Below are 25,552 nucleotides of genomic sequence, written 5' to 3' on the forward strand. Positions count from 1 at the left end.
AAAAAAAACTGTAGTTCAATAAATAAGATCAACACTTCTTCAAGTACCAACCCAAAAGGTAAAAATTCCTCCTTCAAACACTGGCCCTTCAAAAGCCTTTTACATGGCTTCATGAAAAATAGCTACAAATTACAAAAAGCCCTGCGACAGTAAGGGATAGATGGACCTGACAGTAACTTCAGAAAGTGACGAACTATTCTTCTTTTTTTTTAGAAAACGCTGTTAGCAAGCAAATTGCTCTGTTTGTAATATTATGTCACTGATAGTCTAAAAGGTTTGGGACTTGGCGTTCAACTTTTTTTTTTGGTAAGCTTGATGAAATAACACATTCTATCAATTTACATCCATGTACGTTGTTGTGCCTATATGACTAGTGCATGAAGACACATTCCTACTTTAAATTACAGTCTAGCACCGAAACTACTGTTGGGTTTCTCATCAATGCATAAGAAATTGGTCCCTGGTGGAAAGACCTTTTTTGCACTCATACATGGGATAGTTTTTTTTAACTGAGATGCATTAAAGGGAGTTCTTTTTTCTATGACTTGAAATGCATCAGTTTAAGGAAGACGGTTAACAGAAATGCAAACGAACTTCTTCGTAATCTGTGTTCTGATATACCAGTCATTTTGGGTAGACGCCTTAGAATTTGTGTCATCCGTCAACTGGCGTCACACACAACAGAGATCAATAGGCTTGAATATCATAAAAAAAATGACTCCTTTCAACATAAAGCTCGTACAAAGGACTACACAGCCCAAATATTATAGAGGATAGACAATTTTTCTAGAGAAAAAGAAGCTCTAGGGGGCCCTTAAAATCCACATTGGGAAGGAACATCCTATACCCCTCACCACGGTGGGTAGGTGTGATTACGTACTATAGGAATTAGAGTTATTGTCCTTAAAATCAATATTAGGAAGAAACGCCATATACTCTTTACCACGGTGGGCAGGCATGAGCACATACTATAGGAATTAGGTTTATCTCGTAAGGTACATAATTGCAAGACCTTTGCACGACTTCAAAATATTCCACTGTGCCACTTTCCTTGACATAATAAAATTCCAATCGAGTATCAATATCCTTGAAGTTATAAAATCTCATAGATGAATTCTTGTTAAAATTTATCTGATTGCAACAGTTTACTGGTTTGATGTAAGACGGAGCAATGGAAGTGCAAAACATCCTATCTGTCAAATGTATTACGACGGTTTTCAAATTGGAATGAGCCACCCCTATCCACGCAGGTTTAGTCACATTTTTTGAAATTTCCAGTCAAAAAACGCCAAGCAAGAAAAACGCAAGAATGGGCAAAAAAAGTGAAAAGGATATTAAAAATTACGAGAGAAAAAATGTATGAAAAAAAACCTGACCCTGATCCGGTCCAAATAAAAGGAATAAATACCTAATTCTTATTTTTTTTTTTTCGTATTGCTCATTCTAATTGAACTGTAATCATTTAATGCCCAAAAAAGTGATGTGCATTTTTTAAGAGTTTTGGTCTAACGTTTTGTTATCAACCGTGCTATATTGTTGGGCAAAGTCCAAGAAATGCCTAGATGTTTCCTTTTTCATACGTACTGTTTCGGGTCACAATACGCATCACCCTTTTTCGCATAACAAAGTAATCCTGCAACAATCAGTCAAAATCCCATTTTGAATGGAATACGTTTTGACTTTGAACGGTCAAGAAGAGTGATTATTCAGGTATTTATAACATTTTTAGCAAATTTATTATTTGACAAATCGTTGTACCCAAAGGAAGGTATCTCTCAAATTTTTTAAAATTTACAGGAGGACAAAAATAAGCATCTTTAGCTTTTAATGGCAGAAATTTCTGTTCGAATATTTCAAATAAGAAAACATATGTCAAACTCAAGTGTTTAGCTGAATATTGTTCTATTTTAGTATTACTTAAAAAACATACAAAAGTAAAGAACAAGATTCAAACTTAAAACACAATTACTCAAGGCAAAAAGAAATATGCAGTCCCTAAAAGTTTTCTAGCTTGTTGCAACAGATTGCACGGTTTACCGAAAACACAGGGCATTTTGCAATAAGTTTTGGGCTGTCTTGTCTATACGACGAAAATAAGAGCCAAAAATGAGATAAGCATGACGCGGCACATATGCAGGGGGGGCGGCGTGTCCTCCTCCACGGGAGGACAATATAACTGGAGTATTTTACACTTTTTCATACCCCACATCCCCAATTAAATTACTGGATGTGTGCCAGAACACGCAAATCAAATTTCTCAAAACTTATTAAGCTCTCATTTTAATTATCAGGACTCGGCATTTGAATGAATTTTCTTTCAGTCGGCGAGTTCATCCTAAAAGCTGGGCAAAAAGTCTGCTTCAGGTAGCTTACATTAATCGTAAATACTTAGAGCCGCCAAGCTGAGTGGTTAGCATTCTAGACTTGAAATCTTTTGCCCGTGAGGACGGGGGTTCGAGTCCTGGTGTTGCTGGTTATTTGGTTTGAAAGAGGGGTAAGTGGCGTAACTCTGTAAGCTCATCCAGAGTCGACCCAGCTCTAAAAGGGTACCAGGAAAAATCTGGAGAAATTAAACAGGAGTTTGTGCGAAAGCACGGGATGGCCGGCCCCCAATCCCCCATTGCGGTTCCTTGTTGAAGGGTCATGAACCGTAGATCAGCACCACCGATAGGAACTGTAAAGTCCAATAACGTGTTTATTTTTATTACTTAGACAGCATACAGAACAGAACATAACACGCTCGTCTTAATTCTACCCCACAGCGTAGCCATGTCGGGGAGGGGTGGTATTTAAATCCCCATTCAATTTTGAAATAGTATATCCGATCTTTGGCTACAAACATAGTTCAATACCAGCCAAGCTGCTAAAAGGGTACCAGGAAAAATCTGGAGAAATTAAACAGGAGTTTGTGCGACAGCACGGGATGGCCGACCCCCAATCCCCCATTGCGGTTCCTTGTTGAAGGGTCAGTGAACCGTAGATCAGCACCGCCAATAGGAACTGTAAAGTCCAATAACGTGTTTATTTTTATTACTTAGACAGCATACAGAACAGAACATAAGACGCTCGTCTTAATTCTACCCCACAGCGTAGCCATGTCGGGGAGGGGTGGTATTTAAATCCCCATTCAATTTTGAAATAGTATATCCGATCTTTGGCTACAAACATAGTTCAATACCAGCCAAGCTGCTAAAAGGGTACCAGGAAAAATCTGGAGAAATTAAACAGGAGTTTGTGCGACAGCACGGGATGGCCGACCCCCAATCCCCCATTGCGGTTCCTTGTTGAAGGGTCATGAACCGTAGATCAGCACCGCCAATAGGAACTGTAAAGTCCAATAACGTGTTTATTTTTATTACTTAGACAGCATACAGAACAGAACAAAACATACGCTCGTCTTAATTCTACCCCACAGCGTAGCCATGTCGGGGAGGGGTGGTATTTAAATCCCCATTCAATTTTGAAATAGTATATCCGATCTTTGGCTACAAACATAGTTCAATACCAGCCAAGCTGCTAAAAGGGTACCAGGAAAAATCTGGAGAAATTAAACAGGAGTTTGTGCGACAGCACGGGATGGCCGACCCCCAATCCCCCATTGCGGTTCCTTGTTGAAGGGTCATGAACCGTAGATCAGCACCGCCAATAGGAACTGTAAAGTCCAATAACGTGTTTATTTTTATTACTTAGACAGCATACAGAACAGAACAAAACATACGCTCGTCTTAATTCTACCCCACAGCGTAGCCATGTCGGGGAGGGGTGGTATTTAAATCCCCATTCAATTTTGAAATAGTATATCCGATCTTTGGCTACAAACATAGTTCAATAACAGCCAAGCTGTAAAGATACAAAAAGTAAAATTAGCTTTAAGGATAAACCTCGTAAACAGGGGCACCATCACAATGGAGGGAGGGAAGGAGCCCAGACATCTAACGAGCCTAATGTCGAGTCTTATCAGGAGACATTGCATTCCATTTTTTGTCAATCAAGCAGTGGCATTCTCATCATTAAAATAGCCAAAAAATTGGAAAGTCGTTTGCTATACAGAACTTAAGGACTCAAACCGGGTACATTACACCCAATTTTAAGGTGTTGTTGTAGTAGTTACGTAAGGAATTTTGTAACTGAAAGATTTCACCCCCTTCTTAAAAGAAGTAACTATTGATTTATACAAATCTAAGCGTATAAACTACGGCAATGATTTTTCTACTACATAGAAAAATCCTACAATTTTTTTCTACTTCATGCTCTCCCCCAAAATTAGTTACTTAAGTTTCGCCGACTAAGAGCCCGTCGTTACTCCCATGACAACAGTCACTGCAACCCAACAATCCCTCCCCACCCCAACAAAACAAGTAAAATAAGTCATTACCGCTAAAAGCTAATGTAAAATGTCTCTTTATAAAAAAAAAGACAAGGAAAAAAAAAGAGCAAAAGTACTACAACTGGTATGCTTGAAACGTCAAAAGGGGCAATATAAATTTAATAACTCTTTAAAATAGAGCACCAAAAAAGCTACAGCTTTGAGACGCGTTAATTCTAAGGATCTTGCGTTTACCGTGACAGCTTATTCACAATTTTTGCTACAGCTGCACCTTGCCACAATCAAATTTTGCAGTCACTAAAGTTAGTAGGAGTTGCTGCTGAATGAGCCCTTGGTAACATCGACCCTTCAGATAAGTCCCGCGCACGGGAAAAGATAGGTCAGACATACGGTTTCAACAGTTTCTGGGAGTCCAAAAACCCGCAAGTAAGAGTTCTCGAATATGGGAAATTAAATGATAAAGCTTTTACCCAAATTGAAGTTCCTCTTTAGCGCTTTCAGCCTCTTCTTAATAACAAAAAAAAATTTTGTTTCTACTGTAAAATTTTCGAGGGTTCGTCTTTTCTTAACCTATAGCCAACGAAAAAAAACCACATTCCCGATCAAGAACATCAAGAAACTTGTTCTAACATATCCTTCTTCCTGAATCTGAAAGTTTTTTCTAAATTTTGTTTCTATGCGCCGCATATCCCTCTTTACTAGGTTGCAGCTGCTCTTGCAACCATAATTAGTTTTTGCCATGGTAGCACCACCTAGAGTTAGTAGAATTCTAAATCTATGCTGTCGAATGAGAAATTCCACAAGTTCCTTATATCAGCTTCTAGCCAAATAGGCATATGCTAACTCCTTCAAGAGCAGAGCCAGAATCAAGGAAAGAAGAAGTTATAGCTCCCAAAGACAAGGGGGTGAGTAGCTGAATATATTGAGTTATTGACTAACAAATTAGATGAAGCCTAAATGCTTGTTGGCCGTCCAGTAAAACATAAAAATAGTGTTATAAACAACAACAAAAAAACACAATTTGTGGTACTCACTTGTTCTGGGCACCTTGGGCAATTCCTGATAAAACTATGAATGTAATATAACCCATTAATGGTATGTAAAGATCGGGGGCATTTACATCAAGACGGGGTTGTACAGGCTCATCAGTACTGTATTTCAGTGTCCAATCCTAAAATCCAGGAAGAAAAGATTTAATTAAACAAAAGTAAATTTTTAATCTCTTTTTCACGAAAAACAAGTGACAAACAAATTTCAAATACAAAATAAATTATGTATATTACTAGCTAAAAAGGAATACTACATGAGCCTTTCGGCTGATATAAAACCCGCTTCGCAAGCTTTTTTTTCATTTCCCTTCGCTTGCTTCATTCATTACGATGTAAAAATCAGGCATTCACTCAAAACAAATGCGACGCCACACGCTGATTATCTTGACAGCAGATTCCCAATTTTTTTTTTTTACATTTTTAGGTTTTTATAGCCTAATAGCCTATAGCCCTTCCCCCATAGCTAGAAAGCCAACATCTACAAAGTTGTTTAAATAAGTTATATATTCGTGGTAACCATCCAAGGTTTTCGGAATTAGTGTTTTATTTCCCCGCCCCATAAAGGCGTGAATTAACTGGTAACTGGTGTGATGTTACAGGCAGACTTCACCCAAAAGATACAAATAAAAAAGACAACTGATTCACTTTTGAAGCCTGCTTTTCAGTATAATAATATCTGCCGTCACAATCTTCTTTTAGAACTTTTTTTTTTACAGCAGATATTTTTGAGCCAGCAAAACTTTGTTTTTTTTTCCAATACCTCTTGATTTTTCTTCGAATTATTTCTTACTATTGTGTATTCCTAGACTACAGACTGTATCCTATTACAATTAAAGCCCGATCAGAGCCTTGGGTTGATTCAAATACGGCTTAATTTAAATGGAGGGGGACTTACATGAGGACTGAGTTAAACGAAGGTTCAGTAAAACGGGGTTCAGTTGCAGGGGTGTTGAGTTAAACGGGGGTTAAGTTGAACGAGAACTCAGTTGAATGGGATTGAGTTGCACAGGGGTTCATTTACACGTAAACCGTTGTAGATTTAAGTTGTATAGTTCTAAAACTTATTGACCTGGCAGAAAATTCAACTATACTTGTAGAGTATAATGAATCTGACGCAGAAAGTGAAAGCAGCAGCTCTAGTAAATTCGAAAGTAACCGAGTTGGCAATGACAATGGCGTTGCTTGCATTGACATCGGTTATGTATCATCAAGCCATGGAAATAGTATTTGAGAACAACAAAGTTCTTGAAAGTTTTTTGTATACAATGGACAAGTTAAAAGCAACATAATAAAACAGCCCAAAAATACAAGGAAAGGGATGCGAGTCTCTTTATTTCACCGAAGTATTCATTTTTCCTTGTCCCTCCACCAGAATAGCACTAGTACTGGAATAGAAGTATTCATATTCAATCTGCTTGTATTTCTTATTCAAGATTTTCACAACCTTCCAAAAAAAATAATAAAGAGTAAGTATTCCAAAAGGTGTTCAAAAGGTTATCAATAATTTCGCTCAAGATATTGTGTTCCAGGTCCGGTAGCTAGATACCCCAAAACGTGTTGATTTGGGTGTTCTGTGTCATAAAACACGCAGCATGAACGCAATAACTCAACTTAGTAAAATAAACTATAGAGTCAGCTACTGCACTGTTCAGCGCATTCTTACCAGCAAAGCTAGAAAGACTGATGATGAAAATGAAAGAGATGATAGATCTCAATACCTGATGGATTACTTGTTACTTGTTTGGCACCAAAAACATCTGGTCATTATCTCAAATACAGTGTCTAAGTGGATGCGAAGAAACCAGTTTTTTTTTATTCAAAAGGAAATAAAGTCCTTTATAAACAATTTAGTGAACATAACCATTTTAGAAGAAATAGTTAACATGAAATAAAATGTTACGAATCACTTTGTAAATTTGCCCAAATAAGAACAAGCACTGACAAATGTTTGCCATGTATTTTATCACGTATTTTGCAGTAGGTTCAATAGGTTGCATCAAGATATGGCTAATTGTATACAGAGAACATCCAAGACAGATAGTCCAAGTAATTGAAAGGCAAATGTTTAAATGGCTGGGGCACGGGTAAACGACGGGAGTATGCATGACTCTCTTATTGGACACATACTTGTTGCTGTTTATTCCAACAAAAACAAAAGTGAAATTACTAACTTAAACAATTTGCATGCCCATCTTTTACATATCACACACAGAGTCTCAAATGCTTTCCCCCTATAGAAAACTCTTTCAGATAACATATTAAGAGAATGGCATTACTGTGGAATATATGGCTTCAAGCTTTGCTTCCAAGACCATTTGTTTCAACTTCTTTTGATTTTGGATGGACTGAAAGCGATATTGAAGGCATTGCTTATAAGTCATAAGCTTTAAGTTTATGGCCTCCTTCTATTAGTATGATCTCACCTTTTGTTCATATGGAAACAATTGCGCTAAGAATTGTCCATGTGTTTCTACAACGGAATGTCACTTAAGATATTCCTGTGCAGGCAGTTTTATTCCAGAATCAGGCTTGGAATAATCACTGTGAACTTATTCACCCTTGTTTGTTAATCAAATGATGTTTCCGCGTTTTTCACAGTAGTTGGTCATCTTTATGGCTTTTTGATAACTTTTGTGATTATTTCAAGTTTTTATGCTGCAATTTTTTCTTTAGTGGTAGCACAGTCAACTTAGTTTTATTTGTGTGCAATTTCCCGTGTTAAACTTTTTATCGAATTCAAAACACTTAGCATTAATTTCAATATCTTAAAATACCTTAGTATTTAAGATATTTCCTAATCAACCTGATCCCAGAAGAGAAGGCATAATCATACTTACCGTATGTACATATGGAAGCGTCAAAATCCGTAGCTTATTAATAACATAGCCAGTATCAACAGCAAAATAATACTTGAGACTCTCAGTTGAAACATATCTTCCAATTTCTCGATCCAACACCTGCTTTCCCTAAAGGAAAATTTTAAATCTAAATTACAAAAGTATGGTGGAACCAACGGTACTGTACATGGTCCTCCTTCCCACCAATATGTTTACCGCTGGACGGACATATAAAAACACAATATTTGGCAGCCTATAGCTCTTCATCTGCAATAAGTAGCCTAGCCATCGAACCTTTCTATCATCACAGTTTTAGAAAATAGAATCAAACCACATTTGTTTTTTTTGTACAGCTTATTGTTTGACATATGGTAACTCAAACAAGCACCTAAACTATCCTTTGATCATTCCTCTGGAAAATATCTGACATATCTTCCTCAACTTCTCAAAATACCCACGTTTTGGAGCCATAATTGACCACTAGCATAACCGTTGCTTCCGACATTGAACCATTGAAAAGTACAGTACAGTGAAGTTTAAGAACAGATATAAAATTAAAAGTTAGTGCATTTGGAGATGCAAGTGTACTTTTCAAAAGTTCTTCAAATGTTTATATTTAAAATTTTTAGCTTCCACTGAATTTTGGTTTGTCAGATCTAAACCCTAAAAAAAAAAAAAAAAAAAAAAAAAGACGAAGCTTGAACCAACTACTTAACATCATCAAAACAATTTCTTATAAAATAAATAATTTCAAATTATATAATTGTATTTTTGAGACACATCAACTTTAGCCTTGTTTGTACACCAATTTTGGCGGGTTTAGGAGTTTTTAGCCACGAGGTTATATTTGGGTTGAATCTGACTGAAACCATATAATTTGGCTGTTTGGCTCAATGGATACCTCTGCATTTGCAAATTTGTCCGTTGTCTTGACTTCTGCATCAAAAAACGTATTATTGAGAGGTATTAGTAAAAGTACAGTTGTGTTGTATGAGGACGAGTTTGGAAACTTTAACATAACTCCAACTAAGATACAAAGAAGTTGTATTTCCTTAAGGCTAAAATCACAACAGACCAAAGCATAACTTGTGTTGTAAATTGAAGTTCCATGTCCTCTTAGGTGCACAAAATGATAGAAGGGCAAAGTGGTGAACTTCCTGTTTATCCAAACGTATTCTAAAGAATACTAATCTGGCAAAAGAGTGAAAAAACATAGTGCTCCACTTAAAACACAGGGAATACTTAAATGGTTACCTGGCCCACAATTACTTCACCAAATTGCATAGCCATTGATGCAGTAGCTGGCTGAAACAGTGGATTCGGTACATTGACGCTTGCAACATCAGAAGGAGCTGAAGGGTAATATGCTGCTGGTTGATTTTGAGGCACTTGTGGTACAAATGTTGGTTGCTGGGGATCAATTGATGCCGATTGTACTGGAACACCTGAAGTAAAGCCAGAGTTATAAAAGAAATAAAAATATGGGACTCCTGAATTGAACTAAATAGCATAATAGGTATATGCTGATGTTATAGGAGGGATATTTAGTTTTTTTTTTGTTTTTTTTTAGTTCTCGTCGCTATTTGGTAGTGGAAGTACTTTCCCTTGTCCTGGACAAACATATAAACCACCAGAGCTATAATTTGACATTGGTTTATGACATCAGTGGTCAAATAATTCTTAGAAAATATGAGAGGAGGCTAGAAAAAAAGACTAGAGTTATTGATGTTAGGGAAGGGGCAAAAAAATATAGTGGGCACATAGCCTCCTGTCACCTCTCCTCTTGAAACCATAGGTGGTATACTTTCATTGCTCCATAAGCTTATATCACAACATGAAATTCAAAATTGAAACAAAGCAGAACCCCCGACTCTCTGAACAGAAAGCCACACAAAGGGGTTGAAGACAAAGCAGGACTTTACAACTTGCAAGGTAAGCTAAAAAGGAGCAGCTGTTAATCCAAGGGGAAGCGTAAATGTTTGAATATGCCACAGAACAAGGAACAAGGCTCAGCTTGCTGATGAGTAAGCTGAGCTTATTGAGTGAGTACTGAGTCAGCTTGTTTAGGGTAAAAAAAAAAAAACAGCAAATAGGTGACTTAAAATCTCTTCCAGTAGGCCTTCTCAATTAATTCAACCAATCATAGGAACTGAGTTTAATGCAACTAAACTAAAGGTATCACCTTTACAATGGAGGAGGGTAATAACAAATCTTTAATCCCCCTTGATTCATGAGAATAATTTTGAAACGAAACTGTAATATTGGTGCTGAGGGGTGATAGCACCTCTTTTATGGTAGACAATCTTTTTCTATGTTACATTAAGGATTACATTTACATATCTACCAAAACAAAAGTGGAGACAGGGGGGAGGAGGATTATAAGCACTGCCGAAAAATCTTGGGAGGTAAGGCATTTAAATGCTACCACGAGCATTGTTTTTACCAAGATTTAAATGGGAATACTTCTCATTTTCCTATATACATTACTTATGGTCTTCTTGCTTTCTAGAGAGCATTGCCCCCCGTGTTGGCATCCGTGGAGAACATCACTACAAAAAACAGTTTTAAACTTTTTTCTTGGAAATCACTGAAATGATGCAGCTATAAAAGTTTTTGATAATTCAGGTCTACCCTGCAAATACATATTCAGAGGGGTCCGTTTTTACAAAAATAACTGTCATTCTCAAAACATTATTTTGTGAACATTAAACGTAAACATAAAAACTGGGGTTGAAATAGGAAGTAGTAGCCCCGCTTCACAATTAAGAGGGCATTGGATCAAACAGCATGTAGTAACAAACTGTAGTAACAAACGAAGTTCTGATTACAATATATGCAACATAGCCCACAAACCCGCTTGGGGCGTCGCTGGGAGGTTACCAGAGTTTCTGTTGGCTTTCCCAGGCCACACCTGATGGTCCCAAGTCTGACAAGTCCTGGGGGTTGGTCAACAGGATAATAACCTGTCACCATAAAAAGAAATTATTATGGAAACAGCATTGAGTGGCCTTGGATATCTGACTGACTTATTGATACCAAATACTACGCGTCCCCAGACCAGATTTTTAACCACAAAGAATCTTTCCGAATTGGATTTTGGAACAGCTGAATGTTAAACCATGATGCATAGCCTGGCCAAATAAACAGTGTCATGAAGACACTTGAAAACCAGGGGCGTTACTAGTTAAAATGTTTGGGGGGGGGGGATTAATTTTACCGACTGGCTGATCATTTATATCGACTGTTTTCACCACTAATTAATATAATGTCCATTTCCAATACAAAACTTGGTCTCGCAATTCAGCCTAAACAATCATGTAATGAGGAAGGATGGCTGCTTAATTCTTTTTCTCATAAGAAACATATGAACAACGATGAGGCGACCTAGTGAAGAATGGAGCAATATATTAGGAGAAAAATGATAACATGATTTGTATACAATAAGATCTCAGAAGTGAAAAATGGCAAATTTAAATTAAAATACACAGATTAAACAAAAAAGAAGAGAATACAACTAAATACCTTAAGTTAAAAACTCAAACGTCTTGGTTTGGAAGACAGCAAGAATTTCAGTAATTTGTTAAGCTTCAGCTCGTCCGTAACATCAGTCTTGCATCACGTCATGACAAGGTGACCCAAATGGTCATCGTCCATTGTTGTGCATAGACGTGTTATGACCAGTTTCAGTTTGCTAATACTTCTTTGTGCCGTGGCCACAGTTGGTGGTGCTGTCGCAACGCACAGGTAGACTGACATGGGAATTGGGAATATTGATTTGACAGCGTTAATTTCACGAAATAGTCGCTCAAAGATGGTGCAGTCTATGACTTTGTTGCTTTCAACCTCAGTCCTAGCCAAAGAGTGCTTGAAAGCCTTTAGCTTTAACATTAGTTCCGCAGGATATAAGTCTTTTCCAGGAAACATCTTCACGAGTTTGTAAAGGCTTTCATAGCTGTCATCCATTTTGCCCAGTTAGCTTTGGTATGATGGCCCCAGAAAAAATAAGGTGTCGTGGATTGCACCATCCAAGCCACTCACTAGAGCTCTGAGGACACCGCAGAGCTCCTTAGCAGAGAACGACTTCCAGTCATCCAGCGAGTTGGCTCCAGAATTAGCAATTGCCCCCCAAATACGAGCCGGCAGACGTCTAGGACGGTTTAAGCTGGAACTCGTCATTGGCTATTTAACCAAATTTTTCCGCTACTGATTTTGCGGCCTCAATTTGCCTCCCTATCTGATCTGGGTCTTCAAGGAGATAATCTAAGATATCTCATGTCACCCTGAGTTTTTCGTTAGCAGTCATTAGATAGGTGTTCAGCTTGCAATTTTTCCACAAGAAGGCAGAGTTGCCTTTTTGTAAGGGTGGTTGTATAAACATCAGAGGTGGATCATTTGATTGGAAATTGAAATTTCTATTTACCTTTTTAAGAGTCATTAAAAGTAATCAGCAGGCATATAACCCTCCCCCCCCCCTCTTTTCCCCAAATGCATCTGATCAAAATTTTGAGATAGCCATTTTGTTTGAAATATTCCAACAATCAGATGAAAAAACTCCAGTGTCCACATATCCCCCCTCAAAACCCAGTGGAAGGGTTGTGACATTTGCTCTGGGGGCATATAAAGTTTTTGTGGAAAAGATGGTCATAAAAACTTCAGAGAGGACTCGAATGATTAGAAATCGAAAGTTCTAATTCCCTTTTTAAGAGTCAAAAGTGATTCGATAGCAACTAGCCTCCCCCCACCAGCCCTAAGGCCATAAGGCTCCATTTATTTTTTTCAGAGGCACTTCATATGCAAGGGGTGGTGTTTTAAACTTTAGAGGGGGCTCATTCAGTTGGAAATAATAATTTCTAGTGCCCTTTTTAAGAGTCAAACGTGATTGGAGTACATCAAGCCCTCCCCTCTTTTCCCCAAATGCATCAAATCTGAATTTGGAAATGACCATTATGTCCGAAATAGTCAAGACGTGAAGTAATTAAAATAATTATTCCTCAGGGGCTAACAGAACATCCCACTGCTCCCCAGGCAAGGGCTGTAAGTTATGCAAGCTGTCCATTGTTCCTAAATGAGGTTTTTATAAAAGGAGTAATCGTATAGACTTCAGAAAAGCCTCATTCATTTTAAACTGAAAAATTTAGTTCCATTTTAAAAAGTCAAGAGATATCAGATGGTAGGCACCCCCCCCCCATGCCTTTTTTCTAAATGCTTTCAATAAAAATTTTGAGTTAGCCATTTTGTTCAAAATCGTCCAAATGTCAAAAAGCTATGGTTACAGGTTTCAACCCCCTCCCCACCCAGGGGCAAATGGCTGTAAGTTATGCTAGCAGCCCATCATTAACATATAAAGCTTCTATGGAAGGCGTGGCTGTATTAACTGTGGAGGAAGTTCATTTGATCGGAAATCAAAATTTATTTTGCCCTTTTTAAAAATCGAAAGTGATCAAAAAGTAACAAGCCCCCACCCCTCTGTTCCTTTTCCCCCCAAATGCGTCTTACAATAATTTTGAAATAGCCATTTGGTTCAAAATAGTCCAAATTCAAACTTCTATAACTTATGGGTTGAGAAATCCTCCATAGCCCCCAGGGAAAGGATAGTAACTTATGTAAGTTGCCCATCATTAGAATATAAGTTTTTTGTGGAAGGGGTGGTCATATTAACTTTGGAGCAGGCTCATTTGATCAGAAATTGAAAATTTTTTAAGAGTCAAAAGTGATCAATGGGCAATTTACCCACATCCCACTTTCCCAAAATTTTGTCAAAAAAATTCCAGTCAAAATTTTGAGATAGCCATTTTGTTCAAAATAGTTCAAAGGCCAAATTAATATGTTTCCAGGTTTCAACCCCCCCAGCCCCGGGAAATGGCTCTTAATTATGGAACTTGCTTATTGTTACTTTGATACCTTGTTTACTTAGATGTTTTCTTTACTTTGATACTAGTTTAGATACTTTGATGGTATTTTCTAAAAACTTGAAGCTTTTTGCAACCAAAAACAAACAAAAATTAATTTTAAAAAGACTTTCCGAAAAAGAAGTTTTTCAAAGAAAAGTAAACGCCATATTAAGCTTCAGATCAGCAGATTCAAATACATGTTAAAATTCAAACTAGAAATGACAAGAAATTATTATTAAAGAATAAATGAAACCCAAAACGAACAGAAATTAAATAAACAATCATAGCAAAAAAAACATACAGCAAGTACTAATATAAATGAATAAATTACAATAAATAACTATTAAAGAATAACCGAAACCCAAAACAAGCAGAAATTAAACAAAAAATCATAGCAAACAAACATACAAAAGGTACTAATATAAATGAATAAATAAATCTTAAAACGAGTGAAATTTAAATTGAATATGCAAATCAAGCTTGAAACAAACAAAAATCACTACAAACAAGAGTTTGGGTTTTGCCTCCTTCTCTCACTGTAAAAGTCTAAAACCTAATGCATCACTGGTGCTTCACTGAAAACGAATTTATTACAAATATTTCTTTTGTACTTTTTCAACATTGAAAATAAAACATAAAAATTAGAGTAGAATTAAATTTTGAAGTGATGAGCTTTCAGTAATTAATATCATTATATATGATATTATATATATATCCTTAACTGTAAAAGTGTAAAGCCTACTCCATCATTGGTGCTTCACTGAAAAAAAATTTTATTACAAATATTTTCTTTTCCAGTTATTGAAGCATTGAAAATGAAAATAAAAATTACATCTTTCAACCATTGATATCATTATATGTCAAATATTTAGTTTGATTTTATTTGTACTTTCAAAGACTATTCAAGACATATATAATTTTCAGTAAAGTGCTAATGACCCAGTAGGTTTTACACTTTTACAACAAGAGAAGGAGGCAAAACCCAGACTCTTTTTTGTAGTGATTTTTGTTTGTTTCAAGCTTGATTTGCATATTCAATTTAAGTTTCACTTGTTTTAAGATTTATCTATTCATTTATATTAGTACCTATTGTATGTTTGTTTGCTATGATTGTTTATTTAATTTCTGTTTGTTTTGGGTTTTATTTATTCTTTAATAGTAATTTCTCGTAATTTATTCATTTATATTAGAACTTGCTGTATGTTTTTTTGATATAATTGTTTATTTAATTTCTGTTTGTTTTGGGTTTCATTTATTCTTTAATAGTGATTTATTGTTGTTCTAGTTTGAATTTTAACAAGGTATTTGTACCTGCTGATCTTAAGTTTAATATGGCCTTTATTTTTCTTTGAAAAACTTCTTTTTTTGGAAAGCTTTTTTTTTAATTAATATATATAATACTAGACCTTGGTGTAAATGTCTTCAAACATCCCTATTTATTTCCAAATAAATTACTGTCAAGTGTCTGGTCACTTATAGACAAAATGGAAGAGACCAAACTATGCTAGAAAAATGAACTTGTTGGTATTGCTTGTACCTGTGAATTCGGTCACAGGGTGCAACCTATTGCATCATTGGTGCTTTAGTGAAAACGAATTATATTACAAATACTGTCTTTTGTACTTATTACAACATTGAAAATAAACATGAAGATTAAAGTAGAATTAAATTTTGAACTGATAAACTTTCAGCAACTAATATCATTATATATCAAATATTTAGTTTAATTTTATTATTTATTTCCATGACTGTTTAAGACACATACAGCTTCACTATAAATAAGAGTTTGGATACTGTCCCCTTTCCTAAGTGTAGAAGTCTAAAGCCAACTCCATCATTGGCGCTTCACTGAAAACAAATTATATTACAGATATTTTCCTTTCCAGTTATTGAAGCATTGAGAATGAAAATAAAAATTACATCTTTCAACCATTGATATCATTATATGTCAAATATTTAGTTTGATTTAATTTGTACTTTCCAAGACTATTCAAGACATATATAATTTTCAGTAAAGTGCTAATGACCCAGTAGGTTTTACACTTTTACAACAAGAGAAGGAGGCAAAACCCAGACTCTTGTTTGTAGTGATTTTTGTTCGTTTCGAGCTAGATTTCCATATTCAACTTAAGCTTTACTCGTTTTAAGATTTACTCGTTTATATTACTACCTATTGTATGTTTTTTTGCTATGATTGTTTATTTAATGTCTGTTTATTTTGGGTTTCATTTATACTTTAATAGTAATTTCTTGTAATCTATTCATTTATATTAGTACTTGTTGCATGTTATTTTATATAATTGTTTATTTAATTTCTGTTTGTTTTGGGTTTCATTTATTCTTTAATAGTGATTTCTTGTTGTTTCTAGTTTGAATTTTAACAAGGTATTTGTATCTGCTGATCTAAAGTTTAATATGGCCCTTACTTTTCTTTGAAAAACTTCTTTTTTTGGAAAGCTTTTTTTTTAATTAATATATATAATACTAGACCTTGGTGTAAATGTCTTCAAACATCCCTATTTATTTCCAAATAAATTACTGTCAAGTGTCTGATCACTTATAGACAAAATGAAAGAGACCAAACTATGCTAGAAAAATGAACTTGTTGGTATTGCTTGTACCTGTGAATTGGGTCACAGGGTGCAACCTATTGCATCATTGGTGCTTTAGTGAAAACGAATTATATTACAAATACTGTCTTTTTTACTTATTACAACATTGAAAATAAACATGAAGATTAAAGTAGAATTAAATTTTGAACTGATGAGCTTTCAGTAATTAATATCACTATATATCAAATATTCAGTTTAAATTTATTATTTATTTCCGAGACTGTTCAAGACAAATGTAGTATCACTACAAACAAGAGTTTGGATACTGCCCCCTTTCTTGACTGTATAAATCTAAAGCCTACTCCTTCATTGGCGCTTCACTGAAAACGAATTATATGACAAATATTTTCTTTTCCAGTTATTACAGCATTGAAAATGAAAATAAAATTACAGCAAAATAAAATCTTGAACTGATTATCTTTCAACAATTGATATCATTATATAATGAAATATTCAGTTTGATTTTATTTGTACTTTCCAAGACTATTCAAGACACAAATAGTTTTCAAAAGTGCCAATGACACATTAGGTTTTAGATTTTTACAGCAAGAGAAGGAGGCAAAACTCAAACTCTTGTTTGTAGTGGTTTTTGTTGGTTTCAAGCTTGATTTGCACATTCAATATAACTTTCACTCAATTTAAGATTTATTTATCCATTTATATTAGTACCTATTGTATGTTTGCTTTTTATAATTTTTTATTTGATTTCTGTTTTTTTGGGTCTCATTTATTCTTTAATAGTAATTTTTTGTATTTTATTCATTTATATTAGTACCAATACTTCCTGTATGTTTTTTTGCTATAACCAGGGGCGTCCCGAGGCTCATTTTATTGGGGGGGGGGGCGATCTTCGTAAATTCTACCGAATCACTGCCTGATTTATGCCAAATTTTCTACACAAATCAAGAATTTTGCAAAATTTTTGCCCTTAGCAAAAATTTTACTGAATGCCAAAAAAATGGGGGGGGGGGCCCTCCCTGCCCCTTTCTTCGGGACGCCCCTGGCTATAACTGTTCATTTAATTTCTATTTGTTTTGGGTTTCATTTATTCTTTAATAGTAATTTCTTGTTGGTTCTAGTTTGAATTTTAGCAGGTATTTGTATCTACTAATCATAGGCAGCACTGCCTAAGTAAAGAACAATGTTGGCACATTGTTTGGCGGTATTATTTATTTATTTATATTTTTTCTTCTTGGTCTTAGACCAGGGCACTTCATATCAAAGGAGTTATCATAAAAACTTCAAAAATGGCTTATTCGATTGGAAATTGGAGTGGCTAGTGCCCTTTTCAATATAGTCGAAAGTGATTGGACGGCAACTAGCCCCCCCCCCCCCGCAAACCATTACCCCAAACACATCCAATCAAAATTTTGAGATAGCCATTTTGTTCAGCGTAGCTGATTTCCAGATAGAAAAGATGTTTTTGAGGAGGACACTCCCCCACAAGCCTCAAGGCAAGGGTTTTAATTTATGCCTTGGGGGCATATAAGAACAATGTTGGCACAATGTATTATTTATTATTATTTTCCTTTAGAGCAGGGCACTCTGTACTGAAGAAGTTGTCATAGAAACTTCGAAAAGGGCTCATTTAATTGGAAATTGGAGTGGCTTGTGCCCTTTTTAATAACTGAAAGTGATTGGAAGGCAACTAACACCCCTTCCATGCCCACCATTTCCTGAAACACATCCAATCAAAATTTTGAGATAGCCATTTTGTTCAGTGTAGTTAATTTCCAGATAGAAATTATTTTTTCGAGGAGGACACTCCCCACACAGTCCTCAGGACAAGGGTTGTAAGTTATGCCCTGGGGGCATATAAGGTTTTTATACTACAACAACGCGTTGTTGTAGAAACTTCAAAAAAGGCTCATTCAATTAGAAATTCAAAGGGCTAGTGCCCTTTTTAATAGTCAAAAGTGATTGGAGGGCAACTAACCCCCCTCTCACACCCACCTTTTCCCCAAACACATCCAATCAAAATGTCGAGATAGGCATTTTATTCAACGTAGTTTTAGGTTCTGCAAATTAGGTATTTGAGGATGACAACCCCCCCCCCGCACAGCCCTCAGGGCAAGGGTTGTAAGTTATACCCTGGGGGCATACAATGTTTTTATAGAACATGTTGTAGTAGAAACTTCAAAAAGGGCTCATTTGATTGGAAATTGAAATGACTAGTGTCCTTCTTAATAGTCAAAAATTATTGGAAGGCAACTAACACCCCTTCCACGCCCACCATTTCCCCAAACACATCCAATAAAAATTTTGAGATAGCCATTTTGTTCCACGCAGTTCAAAGTTCAGGAAATTATACTTTTGAGCAGGGCACTCCCCCACAGTCTTCAGGGCAAAGGTTATAAGTTATGCCCTGGGGGCATACAAGATTTTTATTGAAATCTTTGTTGTAGAAACTTGAAAAAGGGCTAGTGCTCTTTCTAATAGACAAAAGTGATTTGAGGGTAACTAACACCCCTCTCACGCCCACCTTTTCCCCAAACACATCCAATCAAAATTTTTAGATAGCCATTTTATTCAATTAAGTTGAAAGTTTTGGAAATTAGGTCTTTAAGGATCACAACCCCTTCCCACCACAGCCCTCAAGGTAAGGGTTGTAAGTTACACCCTGGGGGCATATAAGGTTTTTACAGATAGCGTTGTTGTAAAAACTTCAAAAGGGGCTCATTCAATTGGAAACTGAGAGGGCTATTGCCTATTTTAATAGTTGAAAGTGATTGGAGAGCAACTAACGCCCTTCTCACGCCTACCATTTCCCCAAACACATCCACTTTACCCCCACTTTTATTAAATGACAAGCATTCTGGACTGGACACTACTATTTGTCTCCTTTTTGCTTTTACCTTTCAGTGTTTTAAAAATTGAAATAGCTTTCCTATTAAAGAGACATCTTTAAATTTTATTTCGAAACCGACTGCTAGGTAGTAGTACTCGCATTACATTTTGTCCCTACTAGGCGTTATATGTTGGACGATGTAGAGCAGAATCAAAACATTCAGTTTTTGCACTTGATTACCTAAAACTGATAGTTGACATTGCAAGAAATTAATTAAAAAAGCTTTTTCTACAAAGCAAGTTTTTCAAAGAAACGTTAAGAGCTCCATTAAGCCAAGAATGAGCAAAAATAAGGTCAAACAATCTTCCAAGTGTAAAACTACCACAAATCACTATCAATAAATAAATAAAACTCAAAACAAACAGAAATTACAATAAATAGCCATGTCATACTCAAAACAAGCAAAAATTAGCATCAGTAGGGCTGATAGACCCCATGCCCTCTCAAGACCAGAACACAATTTGCGCTTTACTAAAAAAGAAAAAAAATGACTGTGGATTGTCAGTTTAATTGACATACACTGATATTTATTCCCTAAGGTTTTGAAAAATTTTTATTTATGAAAGTAAGAACAGTGAAAACATTTCAAACGTATTTTGTTTTCAGTAACGTGCAAATTGTGTTCTTGTCCTGAGAAGGCATGGGGGTTATAAGCAATACTCTGGTAAATTTTTGCTTGTTTTAAGTTTTACTTGGGTATTTATTAGAATTAATTAAAAAAAACTTTGTCCACAAAATAAGTTTTTCAAAGAAAAGTAAAGAACTCCATTAAACAAAAAATGAGCAAAAATATAATCAAATATTCTACCAAGCATGAAACTACCACAAATCAGCATTGATAAATAAATGAAACCCAAATGAACAGAAATTACAATAAATAACCAAGTTAAACTCAAAACGAGCAGATATTAACATAAGTTGGGCTCAAAACCCCTATGCCTTCCCAAGGCCAGAACATAATTTGCACTTTACTGAAAAAAATATAAATGTTTCTACTTTTATAACTTTAATAAATCAAATAATATTAACATTTTGATTACTAAATATCAGTACTGACAATGCACATTTGTATTTTTTGCAATTTTGCAAAGTAAAAATTTTGTTCTGGCCTTTCAAAGGCATAGGGGTTTTGAGCCCAACTTATGTTAATTTCTGCTTGTTTTGAGTTTGATTATTTATTGTAATTTCTGTTCGTTTTGGGTTTCATTTATTTATCAATGTTGATTTGTGGTAGTTTCATGCTTGTTAAATTATTTGGTTTTATTTTTGCTCATTTTTTGTTTAATGGAGTTCTTTACTTTTCTTTGAAAAACTTATTTTGTGGAAAAAGTTTTTTTTAATTAATTGTAAAAAAAAGCAGTTCTCAATTTCAAAAATATACCAAATAAGCAAAGTTTTTAAGTCCTATGGTTGTGGTGCAGGTCTAAGAAGTTATCTAAGGAAGAGACATCACTGGTGATATGTGTTGTTTACTATCCACAATGTGGCCTTACTGTCAAGACCTTGTGACTTACTTTCAGCATTGCACTGACACTGTATAAATCTGTGCATCCTAATGCTGGTATCAGTGGCAACTTTAACAATTTGGATCCCAAATGCCAAAGCAATTCTTTGTCACTTAAGCAGAATGTCAGTGTCCCAACAAGAGGTAATTGTACATTGGATCTCAGTTTTAGTAACTGCCCCAAATATCACAATACCTCACTTACACTACCTCCAGTAGGTATGAGGACCACCTGTGTGCACTTGCCTAGGCACAGAAATATTAGGGGCACATATTTGAAATAAATAATCTAACATTTAATCATTTTGTAGTTTTTGAAACTTTGTCTTTATTAAAATAAAGTAGAGGTTGTAGTTGGCAGTAAATTACTTACTTAATGCAATGTTTAAATAATGAGAATTGGGCTACTGTAAGTATGAGCAAATTGAATAGGCCAGAACCACCACTGTTTTCCCCTGAAGGATAGCCTATGCCAATTGACTATCCAAATGTGGAGCCCTCTTACCCCTCCCCCCCCCCCTATAAGAATGCTGGAGTTACACCCCTGGGATAATCTAAAGATACTAATTTTACTTTATTAGCACCTTTCCTTAAGGCCTAGAAATGGCTGTGTATTAACAGTTTACTGAAGTCAGTGCCTTTTGGAGAAGGAAGGGATAGAACTAAAAAATTCAAAAGATCTTCTTGGGCATAATTTATTTTCTGTAAACATTCCAGAAATTTTCATTGACCTATTTAAATTGCTCTTTAGGATAAGTAGACCTATAGCAAATATCAGTAAATTTTTCCACAGTTCATATTATTGACTTACAAATAAAGTTGACCTGTCACTTGATGCCATTTTAATGCTCTTTATAAACATAATATTTGATTCTATTGGAAATTCAAATTTACCCACCCCCCCCCCCTAATGTGCAAATATATAACCTGAATTGGAATATACAATGAATTGTTGACATCAAAGTTTTGAATCAAAAAATTCAGTGTTAATTTTTTACACATTGAAAAATTTGAAATGGTAGGAAAATATCTTATATTTGATTTGCCTAACAAATGAGGTTTGAATTGTTATAAATAAGTATTTTTGGAATATGTTACTCTTGAACAACTTATTTATAAACTACTTATATGTTTTTAACCACTTTTCAATAACTTCTTTGTTTGGTTACAATTCAGGGTATATATTTGCGGATTAGGGGGGGGGGGGTGGCTGAATTTGAATTTGCAGTAGAAGCAATAATTATATTTATAAAGAGCATAAAAAAGGGTTAAATTTTTTACAGTTCACATTATTGACTTGCAGATAAAGTAAACATACCACTTGATGCCTTTTTTAATGCTTTTTCCAAATATAATAATCATTTTTGTCAGAAATGAATTTTACCCCCACCTCTATATATACCAATTCAGGGTATATATTTGAACATTAGGGGGTTGGAGTAAATTTTATTCCTGATGTAAATGAGAGGTAAGTTTAAACTTTATCAACAAACCCCCCTACCCCTAATGTGCAAATATATACCCTCAACTGGTATATATAGGGGTGGGGGTAAATTAATACATTTGGAAAGAGCATAAAAAAGGCATCAAGTGGTGTGTTTACAGTAAATATTTACCTAATCATATTATTGACTTGTGAATTAAGTGAGTATATCACTTGATGCCTTTTTTTATGCTCTTTCCAAATATAATAATCATTTTTGTTGGAAATAAATTTTACCCCCACCACTATATACCAATTCAGGGTATATATTTGCATATTAGGGGGGTGGGGGTAAAGTTCAGGCTTACCTCCCATTTAGATCAGAAATAAAATTTGCCCCCCCCCCTAATGTGCAAATATATACCCTGAATTGGTATATATATGGGTGGGGGGGGGGGGGTTGTAAAATTCATTTCCAACAAATATGATTATTATATTTGGAAAGAGCATAAAAAAAGGCATAAAGTGGTATACTCAGTTTATTTTTAAGTCAATAATATGATTTGGTAAAGATTTAATGTGTTTACTTTATTTGTAAGTCAATAATATAAACTGCAAAAAATTACCAAAACAGGCCAATCACCTCACCTAGAACTTTAGCAATATAAGTAAAGCAGGGCTATTCAAAGGGGGCAACTGTCCTGGATGCTGTAGCATAGGGGGGGGGGGGGGGCAACACAGCTGGGGGAATACCATGGGTGGTGCTTCTAGGCCTGTATTTTTATTTATACTGAGTAGAATGGGGCACAGTAATTAATTTTGAGCCAGGCACCAGCAGCCTTAGGTATAAGCCTGGGTAAATATTTACCAAATCATATTATTGAGTAACAACTAAAGTGAATATATCATTTGATGCCTTTTTGGTAAAGTTCTACCAAATCATATTATTGAGTTAGGAATAAAGTGAATACACCATTCAATGCCTTTTTTTATGCTGATTACAAATATAATAAGCATTTCTATCAGAAATGAATTTCAGCCCCCTTCTCTATATATGCCAATTCAGGGTTAGGTTAGGTTGTAGAAATAAATAGGCCTACCCTGAATTGGCATATAGGCCTATAGGGGGGGGGCTGAAATTCATTTCCGATAGAAATGATTACTATTAGCCTACCTTAATTACCTTTAATTCACACTTCAGAGCAAATTAAGGTCCATACTGGATCTGTTGTGCTCCGGGTCATGATGGCAAAAATTTGTCACTGTGTTAGGGCCCAGTGACACGCCATAGGAGAGGTCTGCTGGAGAGATGCAATTTAAGCCCACTCTGTAGCGGTGGCCACGAGGTAGATATGGCCTGTAAAGACCATTCTCAGTGGTATAGAGCTGACACCACCGCACAACAGCAACTTCGGATCGAGTATGCGAGATGGTTGGGTATGACAAGCGGCATCAGCCTCCTAGCAAGACACTCATTATGATAAAGTTGGCATCAGTCAGTAGTTGAGTGGGACGGACAGTCCCACTCATATTTCCATGACTTGTTATTCCATTCCATGTCAAGTCTGGACTTGAAGGACGCAGCCGTAGGTGCAGTCGCCGTTTCAGCTTGAAGGCTATTCCAATTGTTGACAACACGCTCAGAGAAGAAGTGTTGCAGTGTTTGTGTTTTAACAAAACGTTTTGACAGCTTATGTGATATATATTCATAATCAGCATAAAAAAAGGCATTGAGTGGTATATTCACTTTATGTGTAAGTCAATAATGTGATTTGGTAGAACTTTACCCCTTTTTTTAATGCTGATTACAAATATAATAATCATTTTGATCGGAAATGAATTTTAGCCCCCCCCATATATATCAATTCAAGATATATATTTGCACATTCGGGGGTGGGGGTTAGGTTAAAGGGGGGGATTAAATTCATTTCCAGCAAAAAGGATTAGGCTATTAGGCTATATTCATAATCAGCATAAAAAAGGCATTGAATGATATATTCACTTTAGTTGTTACTCAATAATATGATTTGGTAAAAATTTACATAAGCCTACAAGGTAAATAAGATATACCTTGTGAATATTCAGGATGGATCATTGCTTCAAAACCTGGATACTGTTCCTGACCATAACCCTGCTGAGGCATAGAATACATTTGTTCTACTGGATACATATAACTAGCAGCATCTTCAGGACCTGGTCTATTTCTTTTAGGCTTTCTTGAAGCCCGATTCATTTTTTCTTTCTTCTTTGCTATCCTTCTGCCCAAGATTTTTGAATTTGTTTATAATTCTTTCCTAAATGTTAAGCGGTAAGGAAAAGCAGAGTTGCCGACATTTCGGTATATGAATGTGTTGTCTGAGCATCCAAAAATGTGCAATTTAGATGAAATGTTTCTTTCTTACAATTGCAGAAACTAGAGGTTATTCATTTTTCCACTTGTAATACTGACTAAAACAAGCTTCTTAAACCTCTTTTAAAGCGGCTATTTAGCAAAAAAAGTTATGCAAACGAAAAAATCCTTATAAACATTCAAACAAAGTGACCCAAGTGAAAGTACGAAAATTATACAAACATGTGAATCCCCTACTTTGAATGAGATTTTTCACTTACAATATTTCTGGTAAAACATAGACGCTAAATAAAATTACTGAGAAAAAGCACTACTTTGGCGTGAAGTGACATTTTTTTACCAAAATTGATATCCAGTCGTGAAATATTTTGTTTTGTGTCATAAATTTACAAAATATGTCCCAATTTCACCCTTGTATGTCCCAAATTTCTAAAATATGTCACTTTTTCCTTTTTATGTCACTGTGTCACGGTACATAGGAATGTGTCTTATTTCTCGTTTTTCTTTAGATGGATGGGCAACAAGAACCATTTTGGCAGTCTGTAATCCTTCATCCGCGAAGCGTGTCCTCGCCATTTCAATCTTTCTCCCGTTATAGCCCTAAAAGGTGGGACAGAATCACATTTTCGTACAGCTTACTGTTTGGTATAAAATCAGTTAAACAATTACCCATAACAATTTGCAGTAATCCCTCTGGAAAACATCTGACAA

General features: G+C 35.5%; 1 protein-coding gene across 1 annotated transcript in view; it reads right to left on the bottom strand.

The window, feature by feature from the left end:
- Window positions 1–24,787, bottom strand: part of LOC148951234 (protein YIF1A-like) — a 36,852-nt gene extending 12,065 nt beyond the window's left edge. The window contains exons 1-4 of the mRNA XM_089090191.1: window positions 24,562–24,787; window positions 9,468–9,658; window positions 8,214–8,342; window positions 5,362–5,498 (exon numbers count right to left, since the gene is read on the bottom strand). Of these exons, the coding sequence (XP_088946317.1) occupies window positions 5,362–5,498; window positions 8,214–8,342; window positions 9,468–9,658; window positions 24,562–24,724 (620 nt within the window). The 5' untranslated portion in view covers window positions 24,725–24,787. The remainder of the gene's footprint in view (window positions 1–5,361; window positions 5,499–8,213; window positions 8,343–9,467; window positions 9,659–24,561) is intronic.
- Between the last annotated feature and the right edge of the window lie 765 nt (window positions 24,788–25,552).

The sequence above is a fragment of the Artemia sp. Qi Xiang Cuo genome, chromosome 6, assembly GCF_049724085.1.
Source record: "Artemia sp. Qi Xiang Cuo chromosome 6, ASM4972408v1, whole genome shotgun sequence".
Classification (NCBI taxonomy): Eukaryota; Metazoa; Arthropoda; class Branchiopoda; order Anostraca; family Artemiidae; genus Artemia; species Artemia sp. Qi Xiang Cuo.